The sequence below is a fragment of the Entelurus aequoreus genome, linkage group LG21, assembly GCF_033978785.1.
Source record: "Entelurus aequoreus isolate RoL-2023_Sb linkage group LG21, RoL_Eaeq_v1.1, whole genome shotgun sequence".
Lineage (NCBI taxonomy): Eukaryota > Metazoa > Chordata > Actinopteri > Syngnathiformes > Syngnathidae > Entelurus > Entelurus aequoreus.
The window spans coordinates 21,499,709-21,527,175 of record NC_084751.1 but is presented as its reverse complement, the minus strand read 5'-3'; the positions used below and the strand labels follow the sequence as shown (position 1 = coordinate 21,527,175).

Below are 27,467 nucleotides of genomic sequence, written 5' to 3'. Positions count from 1 at the left end.
AACAGTTCTTGGCCTTAAAATTTGCATATTAACGCCTCCTCTGTTCCATGTTAACTCGCCCAACCTTTGAGGCCATGTCTACACTAAGTTGTTTAACCCCTTAAACGAATAATTATTTAGCCTAAGCCTTGTTTCAGCCACACTAAACCAGCGGTTAAGGCAGGGGTCCCCAAACTACGGACCGCGGGCCGGATACGGCCCCCCAGCGTCCAAAATCCGGCCTGCGGGAAGTCCCAAGTTTGTTTTTTTGTTGTTTTTTTTTAATTATTATTATTATTTTTTTTAATTTGTCCTTACTAGTCCATTTTCTACCGTCTCCTAGCCACTCAGGCAAATCATATTGTCTAAAAATGCATTTTACCATCGATAACGTGACATGCAGCAAGTGCGCTCTTTAAGTCAATTAGTGCGCGAGGAATATATATGTATGAATATATATGAATATATATATATATATATATATATATATATATATATATATATATATATATATATATATATATATATATATATATATATATATATATATATATAGATACACACATATAGACACATTTACATATATACACATGTACAAATATATATATATATATAGACACATATACATATATATATATATAAATATATATACACACATATAGACACATTTACATATATACACATATACAAATATATATATATATATGTATATATATATATATATATATATATATATATATATATATATATATATATATATATATATATATATATATATATATATATATATTATATGTAAATGTGTGTGTGTGTGTGTGTGTATATATGTATATGTAAACGTGTATATATGTGTGTGTATATATATGTATATATATATATATATATATATATATATATATATATATATATATATATATATATATATATATATATATATATATATATATATATATATATATATATATATATATATATATATAGACACATATACATATATATATATATACATATATATATACATGGACATATACATATACATATACATATATATACACACACATATATACACATTTACATATACATATATACACACACACACACACACACACACACACACACATTTACATATAATATATATATATATATATATATATATATATATATATATATATATATATATATATATATATATATATATATATATATATATATATATATATATATATATATATATATATATATATATAGTGCGGCCCCCAGCCAAATTGTTTTACCCCAATGCGGCCCCGGAGTCAAAAAGTTTGGGGACCTCTGGTTTAAGGTTTAAGGTTCCTCGGACAAATTTTTACACGGGTAAGTGCGCCGTGTATTTCTTGAATCTCCGGCACTTATGGACTCATTGATCGTTTACAAACTGAGTTCGGAGAGGAAGTGACGTCAGAAAGACTGCGCCACACACACGAAGTGACATCAGAAAGAACTCGCCACAGCCAGCTTCATAACGGAGGCGGATAATCCAGACATGCCCGTGTTTCTCCTTCTTGTACATGTACAGACGCTTTTGGAAATCACAAATCAATACCTTAAGAGAAGGCAACGGGCGATTGCAGTTATTTCGGATACTACACATCTCAGACGGCAAGAGAACTATGGAATGTCCGGGTCAGCTGTGATTGTACTTACCAAAAAGTTCCGTCCCTTCCTCCCGTGGAAGTGATACAGACAGTGTGTGACTATAAATATTGCTTTATGGCCCGCATGGTCATCGAGTGTGCGTTTGGACGACTGAAGGCACGCTTTGGTTTACTGCGCCACCCTATGGACATTAACCAGACTGACCTACCATATTTAGATCCCTAGAGGAATTGTTGTAAAATGTTGTTTATCGCATTGTCCACTTTCTCATGTTGATTAAAGATTTGATTTATGCATGATGACTCAGGTGTGATTCACTACAATAGGGCCCCACAGCACACTGGATTCTAGTTCATTGAAATACCACAACACTGGATATTGTTCAAAGGAGATACATTTTAATTTACAAACTTGCACACAAAACACAGCAAACAAATGTAAAATGCACAGCAAACTATTTACAATATAGCTCTTTTAAATAGCTCAGGTGGATTTTTTTTCTTTTCCGCGCATGCTTACTAAGTCGCGTTGCGCCGGCGGATGGAGGGGGGCGGGGGTCTTAAACGGTGGCATTGGTGTGTGTGGACACGGATAAGGTTAGGTGTGATTTACCCTGGATAACCTTATCCGGCTTAGTGTAAACGGGGCTTGAGACACTTTCTTCAGATGTGAGTGACCAGGAAAAAAAGCTCTGGTTCACTTGGGAAAAAGTTACCGGTTTGTTTACGTTCATCAGGGTCCATAGATTTAGAGCCTGATACAAGAAAATAAGACAATATAAGAAGACCTAAGGAAAAAAGATACCTTATACAGTGGTACCTCAGTTTCCGTACACCCAACTTTGCAAATTTGTCGGTTTTCAATGAAATTTTCACCTAGATTTTGCCAAAGTTTTTGCATACTATCTCGGTTATCATACAGCCAAAGATTGCATGTAAAAAAATGTTTAAAAAAGTGTAGATGCTGTTTACAACACTTTAAAGAGAGCCGGATTTTTAAAAAGGTCCTCTTACAAAGAGCCTGTCAGAAGACTTGCTCATTGTCAGATGTCTGAATTGCTAATTGCTGTTATAAGATAAGATTTTGATCGGACTAATTAAAATGTACACATCCCACCAATATATATATATACTCTACTAGTGGAAAATACTCTGAAACATTGTTAATAGTTTGGCTTATGTTTTCATTGTAAACATTCCATCATGATGTGCCATATCCCATTCTAGAGGCATAATCAAGGAGATACATTTTTAGAATTTTCCCTCACCTAAAAAACACACAGATAAAGATACAAATGTAGAAATAATGAATAAATAAAGAATAATATGACTATGTATCTAAAACATTTGAATAAAAATAGAATGTATGGACAAAATAAACAGAATTGTATCACAATACCTGCTGTGTGTACACCTGAACTACTTAACAAATCCACAGAACAATTAACCAGTAAAGTGATTCCAAATTTGATTCCTTTATCCCCAAATCATTTTCTAGTCCAGTCGGGACATGCTTTAGGCAATTATAAAATGGCTCCTTAACAAACGTCTCGCAACCGCCAATCGGTTATCACCGTTCAAAAGATTTGACTCGTTCGCGAACGTCACATCTCTAATTCCGCAAAATGTAGTGCTCAAACAAAGAATCCCACACGTTGGTGACGTATTCTGTGGGCATTTTTTTAAGTGCAACTGCAAAATAGCCCACCAAAAGGCCAAACAAAGTTGTGAGTCCCATCATTTTGATAAAGAAAGTGAGAAAAACTATAGAATTCAAGAAATAAAGCCAAGTATGAAGGTAGTGCCAACAAGTCTTCAATACAGGTATAAGTGATGTTAAATTTCGTTTGTCACATAACCGTATTTTTACTTTGTTTTCTGCACATACAACTATGATTTTTCTCCATAAAATGTGTTTTGTTTTAACATTTGTGGGAGTTTGAACAGATTATATGGATTTGAAATTTCTTCTGGTAAAAATTGCTCCGATTTCTGTACGGTTTGGTTTTCGTCTGATCTTTTGGAACGGATTACAGACAAAAACCGAGGTGCAAATGCATTTGTAGACTTGTATCATTATTGTTAATCACCAAAGCACTACCACCTTTATTGATACATTGTTTTCATCTCTGTCTTGCTATGGACCAGCCAGGACACCTTTCTCGTTGCTACCACAGAAGACAGAAAGTTTAAAGTTGATGTCGGAGCAATAGCGGCCTTAAAGTAAATCACACTTTACACGTATAAGGCCAAAGTGAAAATAACTTATTTTATCAAGTACAATTTTATTTTTATACACGGGCAACACAAAGAGCAGTTTAAAGGGAAATATATAATAAATAAAGTTTTTCTACTTAAAATGCTCGATATACAGTAAATTGGGCATAGAGTTAAATCAAAAATCAAAATAATACATAAATTAAGTCCTCATTTTCTGCCAATGTAGCTGTGACCTTAATCATACATGGCTAATTAAAGCATTTCATTTGCGCGCCACAACTGATGTATGCCTCTCTGAAAAAACTTCTGCACCACAAACATTTTATTATATAAATACAGCACGTCCGCACTGAGCCAATTTCACCCCCAATAATTGCAAACAACTTTGGTTGGGAGCCATATCTGTGTTATTATTATCATTATTGCAATACATTGCTATTGTTTTCCATGTTTAGTGTTTCCACAAATATTGAAGTTCGGGTGCATCATTAATGCCACAAGAACTGTTTAACTAGGTCAACCACACACACAGCGTAACTTTTTATTAGAAAAGTGCAATTTTTTTTTCTAGAAATCCCAAGCTCAAGAAAGAATATTATTAGTATATACATATGTAATTCTCCTCATTGCCGGAAATACAGTACTACTGGTTACCATGGGGAAGAAGTTTATATAAAACAAATATAAATGATATTACACAATGATTGGTGCTGTATTAGTTACCAAGTGACAACTGATAACATGAACAGGATGTGATTAAGTAATTATCTTTCTCATATACAGTCTGTCTGCCTTCCACTTATTAATCAGGTATATATGGTGCTTGTCTCAAGGGACAGTCAAAACTGTCACAATATGCGCACTCATGCAGATGAAAAACAATACAAAAAAAAGAGGGAGGAAAAGGACTAATTAAAACATCAGAAACCAAGCGGGTTAATAGAAAAGGTTGACTGTAACATGTAATATTGGATTTTCGTCATAATGAAACAGACCGCATCGGCATATTTTCAATATGTTCCTCAATTAAAAGAGCCGTGTCCAAATTGTAGTTCACGGTTGTCAGGTCCCTCTGCTGTGCTAATCCATATTTTTATCAGCAAAGCCATAAAAGACTGCATGTAATAAGAGGCGTGTCCATCACAATATGCACTTAATACACCATTAAGCTGGTCTGATTGCAACCACGTTCAACATGTGTGGTTTTAAGACACCTTTGCTGGAAATGGTTGTATTTTATATTATCACAATTTAGTATTAGTACTAAAGCTACACTATATTGCCAAAAGTATTTGGCCCCCCATCCAAATGATGAGAATCAGGTGTCCTAATCACTTGGCCCGGTGTATAAAATGAAGCACTTAGGCATGGAGACTGTTTCTACAAACATTTGTGAAAGAATGGGCTGCTCTCAGTGATTTCCAGCATGGAACTGTCAAAGGATGGCACCTGTGCAACAAATCCTAAATATTCCAAAGTCAACTTTATTATAAGAAAAGTGAAGAGTTTGGGAACAACAGCAACTCAGCCACCAAGTGGTAGGCCACGTAAACTGACAGAGAGAGGTCAGCGGATGCTGAAGTGCATAGTGCAAAGAGGTCGGCGACTTTCTGCACAGTCAGTTGCTACAGAGCTACAAACTTCATGTGACCTTCCAATTAGCCCACGTACCGTACGCAGAGAGCTTCATGGAATGGGTTTTCATAGCCGAGCAGCTTTTCCATCTGGCAATCTGATGGACAAGTCTGGGTTTGGAGGTTGCCAGGAGAGCGCTACATTTCGGACTGCATTGTGCCGAGTGTGAAATATGGTGGAGGAGGAATTATGGTGTGGGGTTGTTTTTCAGGAGTTGGGCTTGGCCCCTTAGTTCCAGTGAAAGGAACTTTGCATGCTCCAGGACACCAAAACATTTTGGACAATTCCATGGGATGGCACTTCCAGTTCATATGTGATTAAAAGCAGGTGGCCAAATACATTTGGCAATATAGTGTATTTTATTGTAATTCTGAAAACTTTCAATGGGAGGGGTGTAATATTTGAAGAGTTGATGATAGCTAATTGAATCTTGAAGCAAATAATACAAAATGGAATGCAAAGTGGCCAAATGTGAGGTATACTATCGGCGTGGCTCGGGTGGTAGAGCGGCCGTCCAGCAACTTGGGGGTTCCTGGTTTGATTCCGACTTCAACCACTGATGTATGAATGTTGGTGATGGAGGTTCATATTTGCAGCCACACTTCCGTCAGTCTACTACCATCATGCGTGAATGTGGAATGACTTTGATTGATTTGATTTGAATAAACGAGGTGTTCTCAGTTCTCTCTGTAAAGCGCTTTGAGTGTCTAAAAAAGTGCTACATAAATCTAGTCCATTTTAGATTAGAACACTAACAATTCCAGACAAAAAGCCTCTAAAGTATCATTATTGTAACATTTTAAGTAATTATAATATTTTGGCTTTAGATCATTATTAGATATTCATGGATGCTTGCCTCATCTTTGGAGTTCTAAATAACCTTGCTCCCCCTCCCTTGAGAGATTGTATTAATTAAAAAAAATAGCAGTCAAGTAAACACTAGAGCAGTGACCAGAGGGGACTGCAATATACAAAGGCGCGGGACTAGCTCGGTTGGTAGAGTGGCCGTGCCAGCAACTTGAGGGTTCCAGGTTCGATTTCCGCTTCTGCCATCCTAGTCACTGGCGTTGTGTCCTTGGGCAAGACACTTTGACCACCTGTTCGCAGTGCCACCCACACTGGTTTAAATGTAAGTTAGATATTGGGTTCCACTATGTAAAGCGCTTTGAGTCACTAGAGAAAAGCGCTATATAAATATAATTCACTTCACAAAATTTGGCCAAATGGTGAGGTCTATCAGAGGCATACAGTCATGGAACAGGCTGCCAGCCAATGTCAGAAACTGTGACACCTATTTAACATTTAAAGCTGCACTGAAACAGTGATTGAAAACTAATCAGACATGCACGCACAATTAGATTATTCAGTTGTTTTTTTTGTTTGTTGTTTGTTTTATTTTTTTTGTCCACGGTCTGTGCTTATGGTATGCTTGTAATGTGTAATGTCTTGTGATTTATGTATTATTTTGCATCATGACCTGTTGAATGTTTACTGCATTAACCTGCCTTAGGACAACGGATGAAAAGTTGCTATTGTGCTAACACCGGCATAGTTACATTATTGCTCTATGTCAGGCCTGGGCAATTATTTTGACTCGGGGGCCACATTTAGAGAAAAAAATGTGTCTGGGGGCCGGTACATCTATTTTCAGGAACACTAATACAAAACCTTACAATAATGTCTGATTGAATGCTAAAAACGTTATGATAGTCCGCCTTAAAAAACGTAATGGAATTTTAAAATGTTTTCTATGAAATGAACGATAAAACACTGAATATTGACAAAATATGAATGTCACGCCCCCTTTCGATCGACATATTTTACAATCAAGTGAAACGCAACAAACAGAGAAATATGAACGCGAAGGGTACAAAATAAACCCACCTACAATCTGATACATCTGATATTTGCTGAATTTCCCCCAGGGATCAATAAAGTACTTTCTATTCTATTCTATATATCACTAAGCTTTAGAACTTTGTTGTGAAAATATCCTGTGGAAACGCTTCCCGCCCAAACTGCTTGGTGCCTCGTCTGAGCTGCTGTGATGTAAATTACCATAGTAACTAATTAGATGACCATAGTAACTAATTAGATTACCATAGTAACTGGTATATCATCCATAAGCACAGATTCCAACCATTGAACTACTTTGTATAGTTGAAGATTTACGGTCATTAGAAAACATGACTGCACATCAATCAATCAATCAATCAATGTTTATTTATATAGCCCTAAATCACAAGTGTCTCAAAGGGCACATCATAATGGCAGCTACAATTTCCATCTTAAAGATCTAAAAAAAAATATTTGGGAATGTCCGGCCGGCCAGATTGAAAAGCTCAACGGGCCGCCTGTGGCCCCCGGGCCTTAATTTGCCCAGGTCTGCTCTATGTTGATGAAGATGTATTGTCCTAATTCAACTGAGATAGGCTCCAGCGCCCCCCGCGACCCCGAAGGGAATAAGCGGTAGAAAATGGATGGAGTATTATTATTATTGTTAATATGGGAAGCTAAGCTACTAAACCTATTAAAGACAACGTCATTCAAACCATTGCAACTTCCAGAGAAATAAGAGTTCAGAACATTCAGAGATATATATTTCCTAGTTCATTAAAAATAAAAAATAAATGAAAATCCAAACAAATCTAAAAAGGAACCTATTAAACCTAATAATTTGATGCACTGTTAATCAACCATAACACATCCTGAATTGTAGTTTCTTGGAGTATCGCTTCTATGTTATGAGCCATCCAGTATGACATATGGCTCCCTGGTGCAGTGTTTGCTTGTGCTGCTCCCTGGAGCCCGGCGCACAATACACTCCTGCACATAGGCCAAGCCAGCCTTCATCCATCACTGCACGGTACAGTACTTGCACCAGAGTTTGGAAATTGCTCTGGAAAAGATACCTTACAGACAAAGATATATTTATAAACAGAAAATAAGACATCAACTATTGTGATGATTGTTTGGACGAGGAATATGTTGATGTGTTTTCCTAGAATAGTGTTTTGAATAAGAGATAATGTACTATTTGGACAAGAAATGGTGACAATATTGATACCTATTTCATAGTTGAGGACCTAAAAAGTAAGTCTACAGTAGGAAAGGGGTTTATGAGGCCCCATTCCTAGCTGGATCTTGCGTGAGAGGAAGGTGGGGGGTACAGTACCGCGATACTAATGAATCATATTCGGTACTATACTGCGTCTAAAAAGTACCGGTCCCCCCCCCCCCCCCCCCCCCCCGTTGTCGTCACGTCGTGTCATTGTTGGTTTTACGAGCAGACGAGCATGTTCGACAGCGCACAATCACGTAGTACTTACAAGCAGACACAGTGTGTAGACAGAAAAGGGCGAACGGACGCATTTTGGCTTAAAAACTAACGATAAAGGTGAAGCTATAACACTGAAACGCCCACAGGAAGAGGTGCTTTCAGACATGGCTAGCTAGATAGAAGTAGCAGTGTTTTACCTACTTCTAAATCACCAGTCCTTGTCTCCGTAGCGACAAATAAAGTATGTTTCTTACAAGTATCATCCCTGCAGGACGAGGAATAGCTAAACATGCTTCACTACACACCGTAATGACACCGTTCCTGAATGTAAACAAACGCCATTGGTGGATTTACACCTAACATCCACTGTAATTATACCAAGTACAGGTGCGTATCTAATTGATACTACTATGATTACATCAATATTTTTTTAGCATCACAAAATCTTTTTCGGGTTTTTAAAATGTTGTATTATGTTTATAAACTCAGGAAATATGTCCCTGGACACATGAGGACTTTGAATATGACCAATGTATGATCCTGTACTGACTCGGTATCGGATCGATACCTAAATTTGTGGTATCATCCAAAAACTAATGTAAGGCATCCAAACAACGGAAGAATAAGTGATTATTACATTTTATCATAAGTGTAGATAGAACATGTTAAAAGAGAATGTAAGCAGATATTAACAGTAAATGAACAAGTAGATTAATAATCAATTTTCTACCACTTGTCCTTAATAATTTTGACAAAATAATAGAATGGAAACTGACACAATATGTTACTGCATATGTCAGCAGCTACATTAGGAGACTTTTTTTGCTTACTTACTAATAAAAGACAAGTTGTCTTGTATGTTCACTATTTTATTTAAGGACAAACTTGCAATAAGAAACATATGTTTCATGTACTGTAAGATTTTAAAAAAAAATAAAGCCAATAATGCCATTTTTTGGTGGTCCCCTTTATTTAGAAAAGTATCGAAATACATTTTGGTACCGGTACCAAAATATTGGTATCGGGACAACACCAGTGGGGGGTTAGTCATTTTGCAATGCAGTCTGCTGAAAATGATAGAAAGTGCCACTCTACACAGCAACTGACGCTGTGGTCAAAGTTGGAATTGCGACAAAAGACATTTTACGACATCCAATGATCTACTGCAGTCTGGTGGCTAGGGTGAATAGTAAGGCTGAAACGACGCGTCGACGTAGTCGACGTCATCGGTTACGTAAATACGTCGACGCCGTTTTTGTGCGTCGACGCGTCGCATAATGACGTCACACTACCGTCATGGCGAAGCGCAAAGCAGACGATCAAAGAAGACGATGCGAGCGGTGCGAGCGAGGGGGGAAAAGCATGCCAAAAGTGGTCAAAAGTGTGGGAGTATTTCAATAAACGGCCTAATAATGTTGTTGTATGCACACTGTGTCGAGCGGAAATGGCCTATCATAGCAGCACAACGGCTATGAACGAACATTTGAAAGAAAACCATCAACTAGTCAATCGTCCGCGCGAGCATACGTTGTCATCATTACACAAAAACATGAATGTGTCATTTGTATCTGCTAGGGGTGTAACGGTACGTGTTTTGTATTGAACCGTTTCGGTACGGGGCTTTCGGTTCGGTACAGGGGTGTACCGAACGAGTTTCTAAGCTAAAGTCTTAGCAAGCTGCTTTGCTCCGTCTGCCTCTGTCTCAGCACGCAGCATTGTCCCACCCACACAACCATCTGATTGGTACACACGCAGCATTGTCCCACCCACACAACCATCTGATTGGTACACACGCAGCATTGTCCCACCCACACAACCATCTGATTGGTACACACGCAGCATTATCAGCCAATCAGCAGTGTGTATTCAGAGCGCATGTAGTCAGCGCTTCAGGGTGGAGCAGATAGGTGTTTAGCAGGTGAGCATCAGGCAGCGGACTCTCCCCAAATGATAATAAACACCTCCCAGTCAACTACTAGTAACATCACTATGAGCCCGTTGACCTTCTAGAAACTTAAACTGCAGCTCAGCTCACTCGCAATCCTGGCTTGAGGTGAAGGCTAATTAGCTCTCAGTTCCAGCCACATCGACCCCTTCTGAGCGCCTATTTTCAGCTGCTGGGAATATTGTAAATAAGAAAAGAACCAAAGCATGTAGACATGCTAACCTTTCTTCATTACAACTGTTAGACACTCACTGGAATGAGTAGAATTGGTTATTGTGTACTGTGTTGGACTGGATGTTTATTTTGCACATTTTAAAAGCAATACTTAATGTTTACAGTGCTCCAGAATATTTAGATTGGCACTTTTTTGTATTGGATGTTTATCTTTATTTTTGCACATTTTAGCAAATAAGCAATACTTTCACTTTTGTTGAAATGTTTACACTGTTGTTACAGAATATTTCGTTTTGCACTTTTTTGTATTGGATGTTTATCTTTATTTTTGCACATTTTAAAGCAAAATAAGCAATACTTTTACTTTTGAAATGCTTATACTATTGCAGAATATTAAGATTTGCACTGGATGTTGACTCTTATATTTGCACATTAAAAAGCAAATAAGCTACTTTTAATTTTGTTAAATTTTAAAAGTTTTAAATGTTTACATTGTTACAGAATATTTAGTCATGTTGTTGTCAATGTTGACTGGGTGGCCATACTTCTTTTTTTTGTAAATAAAAGCCATGCCTTTTGAAAAAACGGGCCTACATTTATTTTTTCATCTTCATTTTGAATAAAAAAATAATCGGTAAAAGGAAAAATAATCTATAGATTAATCGAAAAAAATAATCTATAGATTAACCGATTAATCGAAAAAATAATCTATAGATTAATCGATAGAAAAATAATCGTTAGCTGCAGCCTTAGTGAATAGTGCACCTCCTCCCCATCCCATGTGTCTCGTTTCATGTGTCAGGTAAACCACAAGGAATGGGGCCATATCAACCCCCTTCCTATTGTACATGTAAAATCCCCCCCAAAATAGACACAGTAGTGATTGTAGGCTTGTTTTCTAACAAGTTTCAGCACATTTTGAAAATGCCCACATTTAGCTCCGAAATGTGGATGGGCCTACATCAGCCTGTTGATGTCACATTCAGAAGAATGGATGCACTGTCATATTGCAGCTTGTGTTTTGGCAGCATCCTCATCCTGAATCATGTTATTTGTGTGAATAATTTGTTGCAAGTTGTAGCAATAAAACTAAAGAAGGGGTCCGTCTGGAGACATTTCCAAATGATGGGAATATGAGGAAAATATGGAAATCTAGTCAAATTGACTCGCACAAAATGGGACGGACCAAGCGAAATGAGTGTAATTTGCAGAGATCCTTTTAATGATTGTGACTTTGAAGAAGAAACGTTTTGGTCGAAGATTGGCTAGAAAAAATGTATAAAGACTTAAGCAACATGTGATCCCAAAAACCAGGAGCACCCTCACAGGCAGAAAGATTAAGTCAATACTTAAGGAAAAAGAAGAGCACGAGAAAAAAATAATGTAAGTCACTAGTACTGTAGTTTGCACCCTCTACTGACGTTTTCCTTATGATTCTTGAGTAAATACTAAAAGAGCATGAGGAAACACAGGTTTCAACGACTTTTTACTGTCAACTGAATTTTGTTTTTTTATGATTTCTGCTGGTGGTGTGCCTCTGGATTTTTTCAACGCAAAAAATGGGCCTTGGCTCAAAAAAGGTTGAAAAACACTGTACTATTGAACACCAGCACAGCCATTAGAGACGTAATATTTGTAATCGTTATGACCGAAAGGACAGGATCACGGGTACAAGCGGCCGAAATGAGTTTCCTCCGCCGGGTGGCGGGGCTCTCCCTTACAGATAGGGTGAGAAGCTCTGCCATTCGGGGGGAGCTCAAAGTAAAGCCGCTGCTCCTCCACATCGAGAGGAGCCAGATGAGGTGGTTCAGGCATCTGGTCAGGATGCCACCCAAACGCCTCCCTAGGTAGGTGTTTAGGGCACGTCCGACCGGTAGGAGGCCACGGGGAAGACCCAGGACACGTTGGGAAGACTATGTCTCCCGGCTGGCCTGGGAACGCCTCGGGATCCCCCGGGAGGAGCTGGACGAAGTGGCTGGGGAGAGGGAAGTCTGGGCTTCCCTGCTTAAGCTGCTGCCCCCGCGACCCGACCTCGGATAAGCGGAAGAAGATGGATGGATGGATGGATATTTGTAATCGGTGTCAGCATTACAGCGGACATCAGTTAAAACAAGTTGTAAATATCCTCATATGACTACTCATCTGAGGATCAACCAGAAATATAATTAATTTATCCGTGCTAAAATGAAATAAGCGCCCCCCAATGTACAGGAGGCACAAGGCGTATGACCAATAGTCGCATTAGAGCAGTGGTTCTTAATAGGGATGTCCGATAATGGCTTTTTGCCGATATCCGATAATCCGATATTGTCCAACTCTTTAATTACCGATACCGATATCAACCGATACCGATATCAACCGATATATGCAGTCGTGGAATTAACACATTATTATGCCTAATTTGGACAACCACGTATGGTGAAGATAAGGTACTTTTTTTAAAAATTAGTAAAATAATATAAATAAATTAAAAACATTTTCTTGAATAAAAAAGAAAGTACAACAATATAAAAACAGTTACATAGAAACTCGTAATGAATGAAAATTAGTAAAATTAACTGTTAAAGGTTAGTACTATTAGTGGAGCAGCAGCACGCACAATCATGTGTGCTTACGGACTGTATCCCTTGCAGACTGTATTGATATATATTGATATATAATGTAGGAACCAGAATATTAATAACAGAAAGAAACAACCCTTTTGTGTGAATGAGTGTAAATGGGGGAGGGAGGTTTTTTGGGTTGGTGCACTAATTGTAAGTGTATCTTGTGTTTTTTATGTTGATTTAATAAAAAAATAAAAAAATTAGAAAAAAAAAAAAAACGATACCGATAATAAAAAAAACGATACCGATAATTTCCGATATTACATTTTAACGCATATATCAACCGATAATATCGGCAGGCCGATATTATCGGACATCTCTAGTTCTTAACCTTGTTGGAGGTACCGAACCCCACCAGTTTCATATGTGCATCCACCGAACCCTTCTTTAGTGAAAAATAAAATGTTTTGGGTTTTTTTCAAATTCAAGACAAAGTTATATGTTTTTTTTTTTACTGGTGCACAAAATGAACCGTGCATGAACATCACCTTGTTCAAAAAACAAAACCAACACAGTGCATGAACTCACAACAAATTACACACCTGCAAATCAGATGGAAATTTAGACAAAACATTATTTGGGGGTATCCATAATAACGCCGATAAGGGAGAAGTTTTTATTTACACGATGAGTCAGGTGTGTCTTGACCTCCGCGGTGGAGGCTCCGCCGAACCCCTGAGGCCGACTCACCGAACCCCTAGGGTTCGATCGAACCCAGGTTAAGAACCACTGCATTAGAGAGTGTGCATGGACACTAAGACTTCACACGTAGGTAGGTGTGAAAATACAAAAAAAATACTATTTGAGAAATGAGACTAATTTAGTGCATGGGAACGTACTGAGTGTCTATGTGGGGAAATGGGCTCCAATTCTGTAGAGTCTGGCGATGGAAAGGGGTTCTTCCAAGTATAACTGCACTACTGAAATTATCTACAGATTACTCAAAATAGAATTATTGTTTTAATTCATTTTCTGGAGTTTTTGTACTTTTAAAAAATATCACAGGAATGGAATTTAGCCATCAAAGTCTCCCCTTCACTTTGATATCAAGATCATCCATGGAGAACTTTATTTGTTATGTTATGTTATGTTATTTTCATTTATTATGCGCCCCCCAACCAACTGTTACATCAGCGAGTGGAGAAACAAAAAAACAGAAACAGAGACTGAGACACACAAAAGAATCTAAACTAAACATTTAAGACTCACAATGAACACATAAATTAAAAGTAATCTGCGGTAAAAAGTTGAGTTTTAAGCCGTGCTCTAAAAGAGTCCAGAGTGGTGGCGGACTTAATATTCAGGGGGAGCTTATTCCATAACCTAGGTGCCATCACTGAGGAAGCACGGTCTCCCTTTGTCACTAGGTTTGACCGTGGGACCTTCAGGGTCATCTGGTTGTCCGATCTAAGGCAACGACCAAGCCTGGAGCTGGTGTGTTGGTCCAGGAGATCTTTAATGTAAGCTGGGGCGAGACCATTGAGCGCTTTGAAGACATACGTGATGATCTTAAATTTCACTCTACGCTTCACTGGGAGCCAGTGAAGGGAGGAGAGGATGGGAGAAATTTGTTCCCTCATTTTTGCGCCTGTCACCAGCCTCTTTAACGAGGATGTAACCATGGGCCGGGTTAACAAAGTCAAACAATAAATTGATGTATAGACTAAACATTAGAATTTATAGGAAAAATATCCTGATTTGTAACACTGGCAATGATGAGAAAACCAAGTGAGACTCCATTAAGCATGCTGGTTCTTTATGCTAATGAACATTTCAGCTCATCACTATGCCCTTTGAACATAAGCGACAAGGAAATATATATTTTTTTATTTTGCAAGAACATTTGACAAAATCAGCTGATTCTGCAGGCAAGTACAATTGCAATGGCTGGCAAGTAGCCAATCCCCTTCTTCCTTTTAAAGGCGAGGAGACGTTCAAGTAATATCCCTCAAGACTTTTCTCTCCAGAGTTTACATTTCACAGCTGTAATGTTGGCATAAGATCATCGGTTTTAAATCTCGAGCTTTCCTCCTCTTTCGTCAGTCTCCCACTGTGCTAACTGAGATAAAGCAGCCCGGAATAAGCGTAATCCACAAAATCCTCCCCAGCCTTTCTATAAAAAAAAAGGGTGAATGCTATTTTTTTTTTTTTTTGCGGTTATGACTGCAACTGCGAATGTTCATTGAATAATAACAAATATTCAAAAAGACTGCAAAGCAAAGAAGCACAGGCGATGAACCGAGAGTGTGAAGCCAAGCAAAGCACATTAGCCAGACACAAAAGCTGAACAGACAAAATAGCTAATGTACGAAAGCACAGTGAGGCTTACTAAGCTTCATTATAACAAGGTTGATTAGACGGCGAGCTCATTGGAAACGTGTTAATTGGGGCTCATTAAAGCCTTTTAATTCAAGAACTACCCATCAAACATAAATGGCCTCCAGTTATTGTACAAGACAACTGTTCAAGGTGTTGTATGGAGACCCTCTGTGGTCTTCAAACCCCTCTTTGGTCTCTCTTGTCGACCAAATTAGACATTTCGTTGTCACGCAAATATCAATCTCCACTGGAAGAGGCAGTGTCTCGGTTTAGTCACGTTGAATGCAAGAGACAAAAGGAGTGTTTTTTTCAGGAACCAAGACATTTAAGGTTTGATAGAAGAAAGACTTCAGGACAGTGGAAATATGGATTTAACAATAAACGGTATTATGATAAATTATAGCACGGTGGCAGAGGGGTTAGGGCGTCTGCCTCATAATACAAAGGTCCTTAGTAGTCCAGAGTTCAATCCCGGGCTCGCGATCTTTCTGTGTGGAGTTTTCATGTTCTCCCCGTGACTGCGTGGGTTCCCTCCGGGCACTCCGGCTTCCTCCCACCTCCAAAAACATGCACCTGGGGATAGGTTGATTGACAGCACTAAATTGGCCCTAGTGTGTGAATGTGAGTGTGAATGTTGTCTATCTATCTGTGTTGGCCCTGGGATGAGGTGGCGACTTGTCCAGGGTGTACCCCTTCCGCCCGATTGTAGCTGAGATAGGCTCCAGCGCCTCCCGCAACCCCGAAGGGAATAAGCGGTAGAAAATGGATGGATGGATGGATGGATGATAAAATCTAGTTAAAATTTGCATTTTGCTGGACAATATATTGTCCCACAAATTATTGCTGATTAACAATGTTATAGTCAGCGTTATATCAAGACCAAATAAAGCACTATTGTAATCATAATATATAATAACGCAAGTATTCTTTTTAAAAGCAATACACTTTAACTCTTTGTAATTATCCTAAATATGTAAACAACAAAAAAATAAAAGGTAACACTTTAGTATGGGGAACACATTCACCATTAATTAGTTGCTTATTAACATGCAAATTAGTAACATATTGGCTCTTAATTAGTTATTATTAAGTACTTATTAATGCCTTATTCTGCATGGCCTTATAATACTAACAGTAAGCCATTAACTAAGAGTCTTCCCTCAATTACCTCAGAATTACTGCTTATTAGTAACTCTAACCGTAACCCTAACTCTAACCCTTATATGTTCCCCCAGTGTACAACTAAATCTAAATTAAGTCTTTGTTACTTTAATAAGCTACTAATTAATGGTGAATATGTTCCCCATACTAAAGTGTTACCAAATAAAATAGACTTGCAATTTCTTTTGGCAAAAATTGCACTTCAATAAATATTGAACATATTGAAGTGAAATAGGTCAACCTATTTCTATTGTTTTTTTGTTGCTATCACTTTCTAACAAAGGCTCATTTGTCCGTGTTGATGGGCTCATCTTGCTCACTCGTTTGAAGCCGAAATATTCACACACCGGACATTTGGCATTGCAATCATCTTTTTTTTCCCTCCTGATTTTTTGTTACGCCGCGGTGCTTCTCAGTAACGAATATGTTACGAGCCTCTACTTCTATGTATGTGTATACCAGGTCCCCACCTCCACCCACAGAGACAAAGACAGTGGATGACTGACAAGAAGCTTCACTCTGCTTATTTCATCCGCTATAAAGAGCTCAAAAGTTATGGCCATATTTTGATTCAACTTTGTGGAAATGTCAGAAATTGTATTAGGTGCAAGAAATGGTATTAGGTACAGGTGATAAGGCTTTGGGAATAATCTGGATCACCATCTGGATTTAGGATTTTTTTTTTTTAGGGCCTAGTGGAGGTCTACCCTTTTTGGGTTCTTCTCTTGTTAAGTAAAGTAGTAACAATGTTCAGGATTTACCTTGAAAAGCAGACTTCTACTGTATCTTCCCTGTCAAACACATCAGCAGCATCTTATCCATATTCTCATGGATAAATGTCCACCTAACGTTGTTGGCTGCTGTTATAACTCCTACTGCTTAAGTGTGGAGCAGATTGTAAAAGTGCTATACTCGCACTGCTTTGCCAAGTTGGCTAAACACACACCTTGGTCATGTTTTTCATGATTTCTGTGTTTAATTCAATGAATCTCAAACTGAAAAACAGCACTAACTGCTGCGTCTGTCGGGTACTACCTTTCTGCTTTTAATGCCGAGTCACCATTAAGTCACAAGCAATCACCTTCTTAATGCAATATGCAGATAGTGGATTAGAGATTTGCAGATTTGAACGTACTGTATCAGCATTCTTTTTGAGCTTTATCGATCCTTTACACAACACCAACCGACCCGCCTTTAAATCACAGGCCCAGTTACTGCCATTCTTGTCTGGAGCAATGCCCTTTTAATCAATGCATTTAAGGATTAATGACAACGATGCTGCATTCCGCGGGAAAGAGAAACCATTTGTAAGAAGTTATTAATAACGACCACAGTAAGTTACAATGAGCAATTGATGTTTTCATATTGAATTGATTTTGACTGGAATACAGGGATTAGTATTTTGGTAAATGAGCATTCAGCAGAAGCACTGTTGCTTCAGTCAAAACAAATCTAAGGAAGATTAACATGAAGTCAGCTTTAGGTAGTTGAGCAACTGGTGCATTACTGGATACGGAAAATGAGAACATTGAGAGATGCATTTTTCCATCGCATAGATACATTTTTATGTTTTTCCCATAGGCAATCAAATACTTTTTAATCAAATGTCCAACCAAAACAAAATGTGTGACTGGGAAATCTGCAGCATGGGAAAACCTTCCTCTCATTAATAAAATATTCTTCAACTTTTGCTGGGAAAAATCATAACTTGGCACACATCTCCTCTGAGACCTTTTCTATTGAACAAAGAGGTGACCAACCTGCCAAACTATCACATATTTGCCTTTATACTGTAGCATTCTGTATGGAATCATTCCTGATGCATTGACAGTCGGTAAGACAGCATGCTTGAAATCCTTACCACAATGTGCCTGTCAGTGTATACACCCCATAGAAGAAGAAAAAGCCACAATATGTCACTTGGTCGCAGAGTTAAAACATGGCTGACTGACTGGCTGGGTGTATTATTACCTGCTGACGACCAAAGGAGTTTTAGATCAATATTGGGTTTACTACTGTGTTTTAATGGTCAGCTTCAATTAGCATTTATCAAAGTTTTCACCAACCAATGTCAACATTTATGACAAGAGGAGGGCATTTGACTACTGTATTTTTCGGACTGTAGGGCACACTTAAAGGCCTACTGAAATTATTATTTTTTTATTTAAACGGGGATAGCAGATCCATTCTATGTGTCATACTTGATTATTTCGCGATATTGCCATATGTTTGCTGAAAGGATTTAGTAGAGAACAACGACGATAAAGGTCGCAACTTTTGGTCGCTGATGAAAAAAAGCCTTGCCTATACCGGAAGTAGCGTGACGTCACCGGAGGAAGGACTCCTCACATTTTCCCATTGTTTACAATGCAGCGAGAGAGATTCGGACCGAGAAAGCGACGATTACCCCATTAATTTGAGCCAGGATGAAAGATTTGTGGATGAGGAAAGTGAGAGTGAAGGACTACAGTGCAGTGCAGGACCTATCTTTTTTCGCTCTGACCGTAACTTAGGTACAAGGGTTCATTGGATTCCACACTTTCTCCTTTTTCTATTGTGGATCACGGATTTGTATTTTAAACCACCTCGGATACTATATCCTCTTGAAAATGAGAGTCGAGAACGCGAAATGGACATTCACAGTGACTTTTATCTCCACGACAATACATCGGCGAAGCTCTTTAGCTACTGAGCTAACTTTATAGCATCGGGCTCAAATGCAGATAGAAACAAAATAAATAAATACCTGACTGGAAGGATAGACAGAAGATCAACAATAATATTAAACCATGGACATGTAACTACACGGTTAATAATTCCCAGCTTGGCGAAGCTTAACAATGCTGTTGCTAACGACGCCAATGAAGCTAACTTAGCAACGGGACCTCACGGAGCTATGATAAAAACATTAGCGCTCCACCTACGCCAGCCAGCCCTCATCTGCTCATCAACACCCGTGCTCACCTGCGTTCCAGCGATCGACGGAAGGACGAAGGACTTCACCCGATCATCTGTGCGGTCGGCGGCTAGCGCCGGCTAGCGCATCTGCTATCCAAGTCAAAGTCCTCCTGGTTGTGTTGCTACAGCCAGCCGCTAATATACCGATCCCACCTACAACTTTCTTCTTTGCCGTCTTCATTGTTCATTAAACAAATTGCAAAAGATTCACCAACACAGATGTCCAGAATACTGTGGAATTTTGAGATGAAAACAGAGCTTTTTTGTATTGGATTCAATGGGGTACCAATACTTCTGTTTCAACGATTGACGTCACGCACATACGTCATCATACATAGACGTTTTCAACCGGAAGTTTAGCGGGAAATTTAAAATTGCACTTTATAAGTTTACCCGGCCGTATTGGCATGTGTTGCAATGTTAAGATTTCATCATTGATATATAAACTATCAGACTGCGTGGTCGGTAGTAGTGGGTTTCAGTAGGCCTTTAAAATCCTTTAATTTTCTCAAAAATCCACAGTGCGCCTTATAAATCGGTGCGCTTAATGTACGTATTATTTCTGGTTGTGCTTAATGACCTCGAAGCATTTTTATTTGGTATATGGTGTTACAATAAGTGTGACCAGTAAATGGCAGTCACACATAAGAGACACATGAGCTACAAAGCTGCACCGCTTGATGGATTGTCGGTGCAATACAGCTATAGTAGTCAGATGTACTTTGCTTCAACATTTGGGTATTATTATGGTGTGTGCGTGTGTGTGTGTGTGTGTGTGTGTGTGTGTGTGTGTGTGTGTGTGTGTGTGTGTGTGTGTGTGTGTGTGTGTGTGTGTGTGTGTGTGTGTGTGTGTGTGTGTGTGTGTGTGTGTGTGTGTGTGTGTGTGTGTGTGTGTGTGTGTGTGTGTATGTTCTGGCATTGCTTACTTAATGGGGACATCGCTCTGTTTACACAGTCACCTTTAGGGGACCTCTGACGGTATCGGGACAAAAAAACAGGTCCCCTAAAGCAGTGGTCCCCAACCACCGGGCCACGGCCTGGTACCGGTCCGTGGATCGATTGGTACCAGGCCGCACAAGAAAAAAGAAAAAAGAAAATATATACATATATATTTATTTATTTATTTTTTTTTTTAAATTTATTAAATCAACATAAAAAACACAAGATACACTTACAATTAGTGCAGCAACCCACAAAACCTCCCTCCCCCATTTACACTCATTCACACTCATTCACACAAAAGGGTTGTTTCTTTCCGTTATTAATATTTATGGTTCCTACATTATATATCAATATAGATCAATACAGTCTGCAGGGATACAGTCCGTAAGCACACATGATTGTATTTTTTTTATGACCCCCCCCAATCCCCCCCCCCCACCCCCCCCCCCCCCACCCACCCCCGGTCCGTGGGACAAATGTTCAAGCGTTGACCGGTCCGCAGTTACAAAAAGGTTGGGGACCACTGCCCTAAAGGGAAACCTTTTATATGATTGTCAGATCCATTCTGAAGATGCCTAGGTGATTTTTAATATTTGGCCCATAAAACATGTTTACTGGTTAGTTTGAGTGTGAGACATTTGCACAGCCCCCCCCCCCCCCCCCCCAATCTGGCTGTAGCTGGTACTGCACTCGCTGCTCTGCTAATTTGAACTTCTAAATGGTCCTCAGTAGTCACGTACTAATTTGTGTGAATTATACAAAATTATTTAAATTTGGTCCTCATGAACCATATTAACTCTTTTTCCCCAGGGTCCCCAGTAAGAATGATCAGCACATTACTTCATCAATCCAGAGTGTGTGTGTGTGTGTGTGTGTGTGTGTGTGTGTGTGTGTGTGTGTGTGTGTGTGTGTGTGTGTGTGTGTGTGTGTGTGTGTGTGTGTGTGTGTGTGTGTGTGTGTGTGTGTGTGTGTGTGTGTGTGTGTGTGTGTGTATAAGGCACCTATTAAGAGACGTTGTTTCACAATATTATGCAAAACCATTTTTTTTTACCTATTGGTATCTGCTGACGTGTATTTGGGATCTGCATAAATCCCGAAAATTTGCGCGAGTCTGCCATTGTAGTCCGCGCTGTAGTCAATAAACTCCTTTTTCTCTATCCTCGTGGGCATTCATCCTCCACTGTTGCCATTTCTAATATAAAGTAAAGTACAGTTCTAACCTTTAGCTGTCAGTAGACTCGCTATGGAAGCGCTAAAACTAGCCAGTAATTTTACCTACAGACATTATTTTTAGGTCCAGAACTATGAAATAAGTGCCAATGTTGTCAGTATTACAGGGGCCCTTTAAGTTTAGTTGTGTGAAAACACCTTGTTGCTTGACAGTGTGATTCTGATTAGGTTTGGGCAAGATTTGATAGGGGTTATGAAAACATCACAACAGGGCTTTAAGGTGTGAAACTGAATGTCTCACTTGCTCTCCGCCACCCAGACAAGAAAGCAAAACTGTTGACAAGGTCAATATCAATCAATCAATCAATCAATGTTTATTTATATAGCCCTAAATCACAAGTGTCTCAAAGGGCTGTACAAGCCACAACGACATCCTCGGTACAGAGCCCACATTTCATTTTCCATGCACCTAAACTCGCTGTACATATTAGTGGGGTTGGTGTAATTTCAGTTTAAAGGCTAAAAAAAACATCCTCACCATGTAAAAAAAAAAAAAAGTGTACCGCAGTATATGAAGATTCTGGCCACAAGTAATGCAAACCAACCATCATCAAATCGCATGTCAAAATACACTTATTGTTCCAAATGTAAGATATATTTTATTATATATTAAATATATCATTATTAAAACGCAACGTTAAAACAGCCTTAGATAACACTCAAAGTGTTAAAAAACAACAGGTTTAGAGATTAATAAGTACACACCAGCAGGTGGCGCCACATTATTTTTTCCCCAAGGGAATTAAGAGCTTTTCTCCCAGTCATCATCGTAATCGATGGACAGCCATAAGCAAGTAAGTAAGTAAGCAACTTGGAAAGCGTAAGGTTTTTTCTGAGGTTGTATTTTGAATTTTAAAAAAAAAAGGATAAAAGTTAAAGAACCACTGACTTATATGGTACACCAACAAAGGACATTTACATCTGACAGGTGATATCGCCAACTGCTGGCCTGGCATGCACATAACATCCTTTTTGCAGATCAATGTGAGCATTTTTGTCAACAATCTTTTGTTTGAGTGAAGATTTTCAAAATGAAAAACATTCCAGATTTGAACTCAAATAGAATAATTGGGTCTTCTGATTTCAGTTTCTTATATTCAGACAATTTTGGGGGGATCATAGATGACGTTTTTCACCTGCAGTCGTCTTCTGATGACTAAACCAGTGATTTGCGTACCTCATTTAGTGGTACGCCAAATAATCACTTGAATAAAGTACAGTGTGTTATTTTCCTATATTCAAACATAGTGTTACTGTTCAAACTGTGTATAGCGTTACAGTAGCCAAAAGTATTAAATACACTTGTCAAATAAAACATCTGACTTGTTTTTATGAACATTTAGGCCTACTACGCTACTGTATTCTAATGCTGGTCATTATGGTGGTACTTGGTAAGCTTAAGGTTTTTTCTGAGGTGGTATTTGGAAAATAAATAAATACAAGTTTAAGAACTACTGACTTATATGTGGACGGCGTGGCGAAGTCGGGAGAGTGGCCATGCCAGCAATCTGAGGGTTACTGGTTCAATCCCCACCTTCTACCATCCTAGTCATGTCCGTTGTGTCCTTGAGCAAGACACTTCACCCTTGCTCCTGATGGGTCCTGGTTAGCGCCTTGCATGGCAGCTCCTGCCATCAGTGTGCGTGAATGTGTGTGTGTATGGGTCAATGTGGAAATAGTGTCAAAGTGCTTTGAGTTCCTTAATAAAAAAGGTAGAAAAGCGCTATACAAGTACAACCCATCTACCATTTATATGGTACACCAACAAAGGACATTTACATCCGACAGGTGATATCGCCAACTGCTGGCCTGGCATGCACATAACATCATTTTTGCAGATCAATGTGAGCATTTTTGTCAACATTCTTTTTGTTCGAGTGAAGATTTTCAAAAGTGAAAAACATTCCAGATTTGAACTCAAATAGAATAATTGTGTCTTCTGATTTCAGTTTCTTATATTCAGACCATTTTTTGGAATCATATATGACATCTGCAGTCGTCTTCTGATGACTAAACCAGTGATTTGTGTACCCCACTTAGTGGTACGCCAAAGAATCACTTGATTTAAGTACAGCATTTTATTTTCCCATATTCAAACATAGTGTTACTGTTCAAGTTTTCTAATGTTACAGTAGCCAAAAGTATTAAATACACTTGTCAAATAAAACATCAGATTTGTTTTTAGTGAACATTTAGGCCTACTATGCTATTGTATTCTAATGGTGGTCATTATGGTGGTACCTGGAAAGTTTAAGATTTTTTACGAGGTGGTATTTGGGAAAATGGCAACAAATAAAGTAAGTTTCTTACAAGTATCATCCCTGCAAGACGAGGAATAGCTAAAAATGCTTCACTACACACCGTAGCTCACCGGCATCAGAATGTAAACAAACGCCATTGGTGGATCTACACCTAACATCCACTGTAATGATATTGAGTACAGGCACGTATCTAGTCGATACTACTATGATTACATCGATACTTTTTGGCATCACAACATCATTTCTTTTTTTTAAATGTATATTATGTTTATAAACTCAGGAAATACGTCCCTGGACACATGAGGACTTTGATTATGACCAATGTGTGATCCTGTAACTACTTGGTATCGGATTGATACCCAAATTTGTGGTATCATCCAAAACTAATGTAGAGTATCAAACAACAGAAGAATAAAGTGATTATTACATTTTAACAGAAGTGTAGACAGAACATTTTAAAAGAGAAAGTAAGCAGATATTAACAGTAAATGAACAAGTAGATTAATAATTAATTTTAATAATGTTGACAAAATAATAGAATGATAAATGATATGTTACTGCATAGTCGGCAGACTAATTAGGAGCCTTTGTTTGTTTACTTACTACTAAAAGACAAGTTGTCTTGTATGTTCACTTTTTTATTGAAGGACTTAACTGCAAGAAGAAACATATGTTTAATGTACCTTAAAAAAATGTCGTTAAAATAAAGCCAATAGTGCTAATTTTTTGTGGTCCCCTTTATTTAGAAAAGTACCAAAATAATTTTAGTACCGGTACCGGTCCCAAAATATTGGTATCCCTACAACACTAAATCACTCACAAACTATTTAAACTTGTGTCTTTTTTTTTAATCTTTTGTTGCAGACTGCAATGCACACACTCCAGGACACTGTCACAACGCATTCATGTTAATATTACAAGTCATTTTGGATTGTGCCACAACAGCTTACAGCTAATTGTGAGGCTCATAAATGATATATGTCTTCCTCGGCTGAAAGGGGGGGGGATCATTTGCATTTCATGATTGTTCCCCCAACGAATATAAACGACTCCATAAAAGTTAATTCAATCGCTCCTCATAATGATCATGTCACATCCCCATTACGCTGATGGAGCCAAAGTGATGCGCGCACAAAGTGTTTTTTCTTACCTGTGCACAAAAGTGCTGCGAGCCTCACGCACCGGAGCCGCTCCATGTCTTCCCCCGCGTGTTAGCTCTTGTCGCTCGGGCAGAGCCGCAGGATCACTCCCCCGAAAAAGCGCACTACTTGGCACGGGATCGATCCTCTGATGGAGCTGCGGCTGCTCTCCGTTTGAAAGTGAGCGACTCTGCTCGGTGTGCCATGTCATTTACAGGAGGCAAAGAAAGTGCACGACCTAAAAAAAATAAATTAAAAAAAAAATCCAAAGAAAAACGCACATAAGAAACATCATCGCGCATGTCGACGTCGGGAATAAATGGAGTCGTAAATGTCGGCTCCGCGTAAATACGCAGCGTGTTTTCTTACCTGTTTAGTTTGCGGGTTTGATGGGGAAAAAAATAAATAAAAGTATTGCGCTTCACCAAAAATGTGCCTTTCCTGCTCGTGCCGAGACACCTGTGGGGGTAGTGGGGTCTCTCAACTTTCCACGCTGGGAACCAAACCGTGGATTGTGCCTGCGTGCACTCTGTGGCTTCGGACCGGGGAGTGAGGGGTTGAACACTCTCCAGCCGGATAGGATTGGCAAATCCGAGTGTCACGTCATTAATCCCGGTTGATATGAATATGGCTTTCCCCCCCTTTCGTTATGTCTTAATTACAATACATCAGGTATTATTTGTCATTTTAAAAATATGTGCATGCAAGTATCCTTGTATTTAATTCTAGCAATTTTATGGACATCAAAACCAAAAAATGTAACTATAATATTTGAAAAAAAAATACCTCACAATTATCCTATAACAAATGACTCCAAAAACAGACAAAAGGTATTTAACACCTTCATAAATGAATAATGTTTGGATACTGTAGCGTTGTATTATATAGCTTCTGCAAAGTGCAACTTGTTGGGTCGTGAGATGCAACACTGCCCCCTAGAGGGAAGCCCCGACAGCCAGCAGCTGTCCTCTGTTTGCTCCAGTGACTCATGCCACAGTCAGCACTGCAAACTACTGTAGAAGAGACTGCTTTCAAACAACATTAGGACAAACGAGGTGCCAAAAAAAACATATTGCCTTTGTTTGGAATTAGTCATTTGTGACACTGTGGTCTGTCTGCGCTACCTGTTATATTGCACCTTGCTTTCACAGTGTGGGTGTTTAGAACAAGAGGATGACCCTGACCCTATAAGTTTACTTTTTAGGGCAGTGAATCTTTGGGTGTCCCACGATTCGATTCAATATCGATTCTTGGGGTCACGATTTTTTTTTTTTTTCAATTAAACACGATTCTCGATTCAAAAACGATTTTTTTCCCGGTTCAAAAGGATTCTCTATTCATTCAATACATAGGATTTCAGCAGGATCTACCCCAGTCTGCTGACATGCAAGCAGAGTAGTAGATTTTTGTAAAAAGCTTTTATAATTGTAAAGATTAAAGATTAAAGATTAAAGTACCAATGATTGTCACACACACACTAGATGTGGTGAAATTTGTCCTCTGCATTTGTCCCATCCCCTTGGGGAGCAGTGGGCAGCAACGGCGCCACGCCCGGGAATTATTTTGGTGATTTAACCCCCAACTCCAACCCTTTGTTGCTGAGTGCCAAGCAGGGAGGTTATGGGTCCCATTTTTATAGTCTTTGGTATGACTCGGCTGGGATTTGAACTCCAACCTACCGATCTCAGGGACAATGTTTTATCAACTGATTGCAATAATGTAAATTTGTTTTAACTATTAAATGAACCAAAAATATGACTTATTTTATCTTTGTAAAAATATTGGACACAGTGTGTTGTCAAGCTTATGAGATGCGATGCAAGTGTAAGCCACTGTGACACTATTCTTCTTTTTTTTTTCTTTTAATAAATGTCTAATGATAATGTCAATGAGGGCTTTTTGCTATGTTGAAATTGTAACTAATATTGATACTGTTGTTGATAATATTAATTTTTGTTTCACTACTTTTGGTTTGTTCTGTGTC

General features: G+C 38.6%; 1 protein-coding gene across 1 annotated transcript in view; it reads right to left on the bottom strand.

Moving 5' to 3' along the window:
* LOC133639004 (transmembrane protein 132C-like) overlaps nt 1-26,015 on the bottom strand; it is a 529,052-nt gene extending 503,037 nt beyond the window's left edge. Inside the window, exon 1 of the mRNA XM_062032060.1 lies at nt 25,495-26,015. Within this exon, the coding sequence (XP_061888044.1) occupies nt 25,495-25,694 (200 nt within the window). The 5' untranslated portion in view covers nt 25,695-26,015. The remainder of the gene's footprint in view (nt 1-25,494) is intronic.
* Between the last annotated feature and the right edge of the window lie 1,452 nt (nt 26,016-27,467).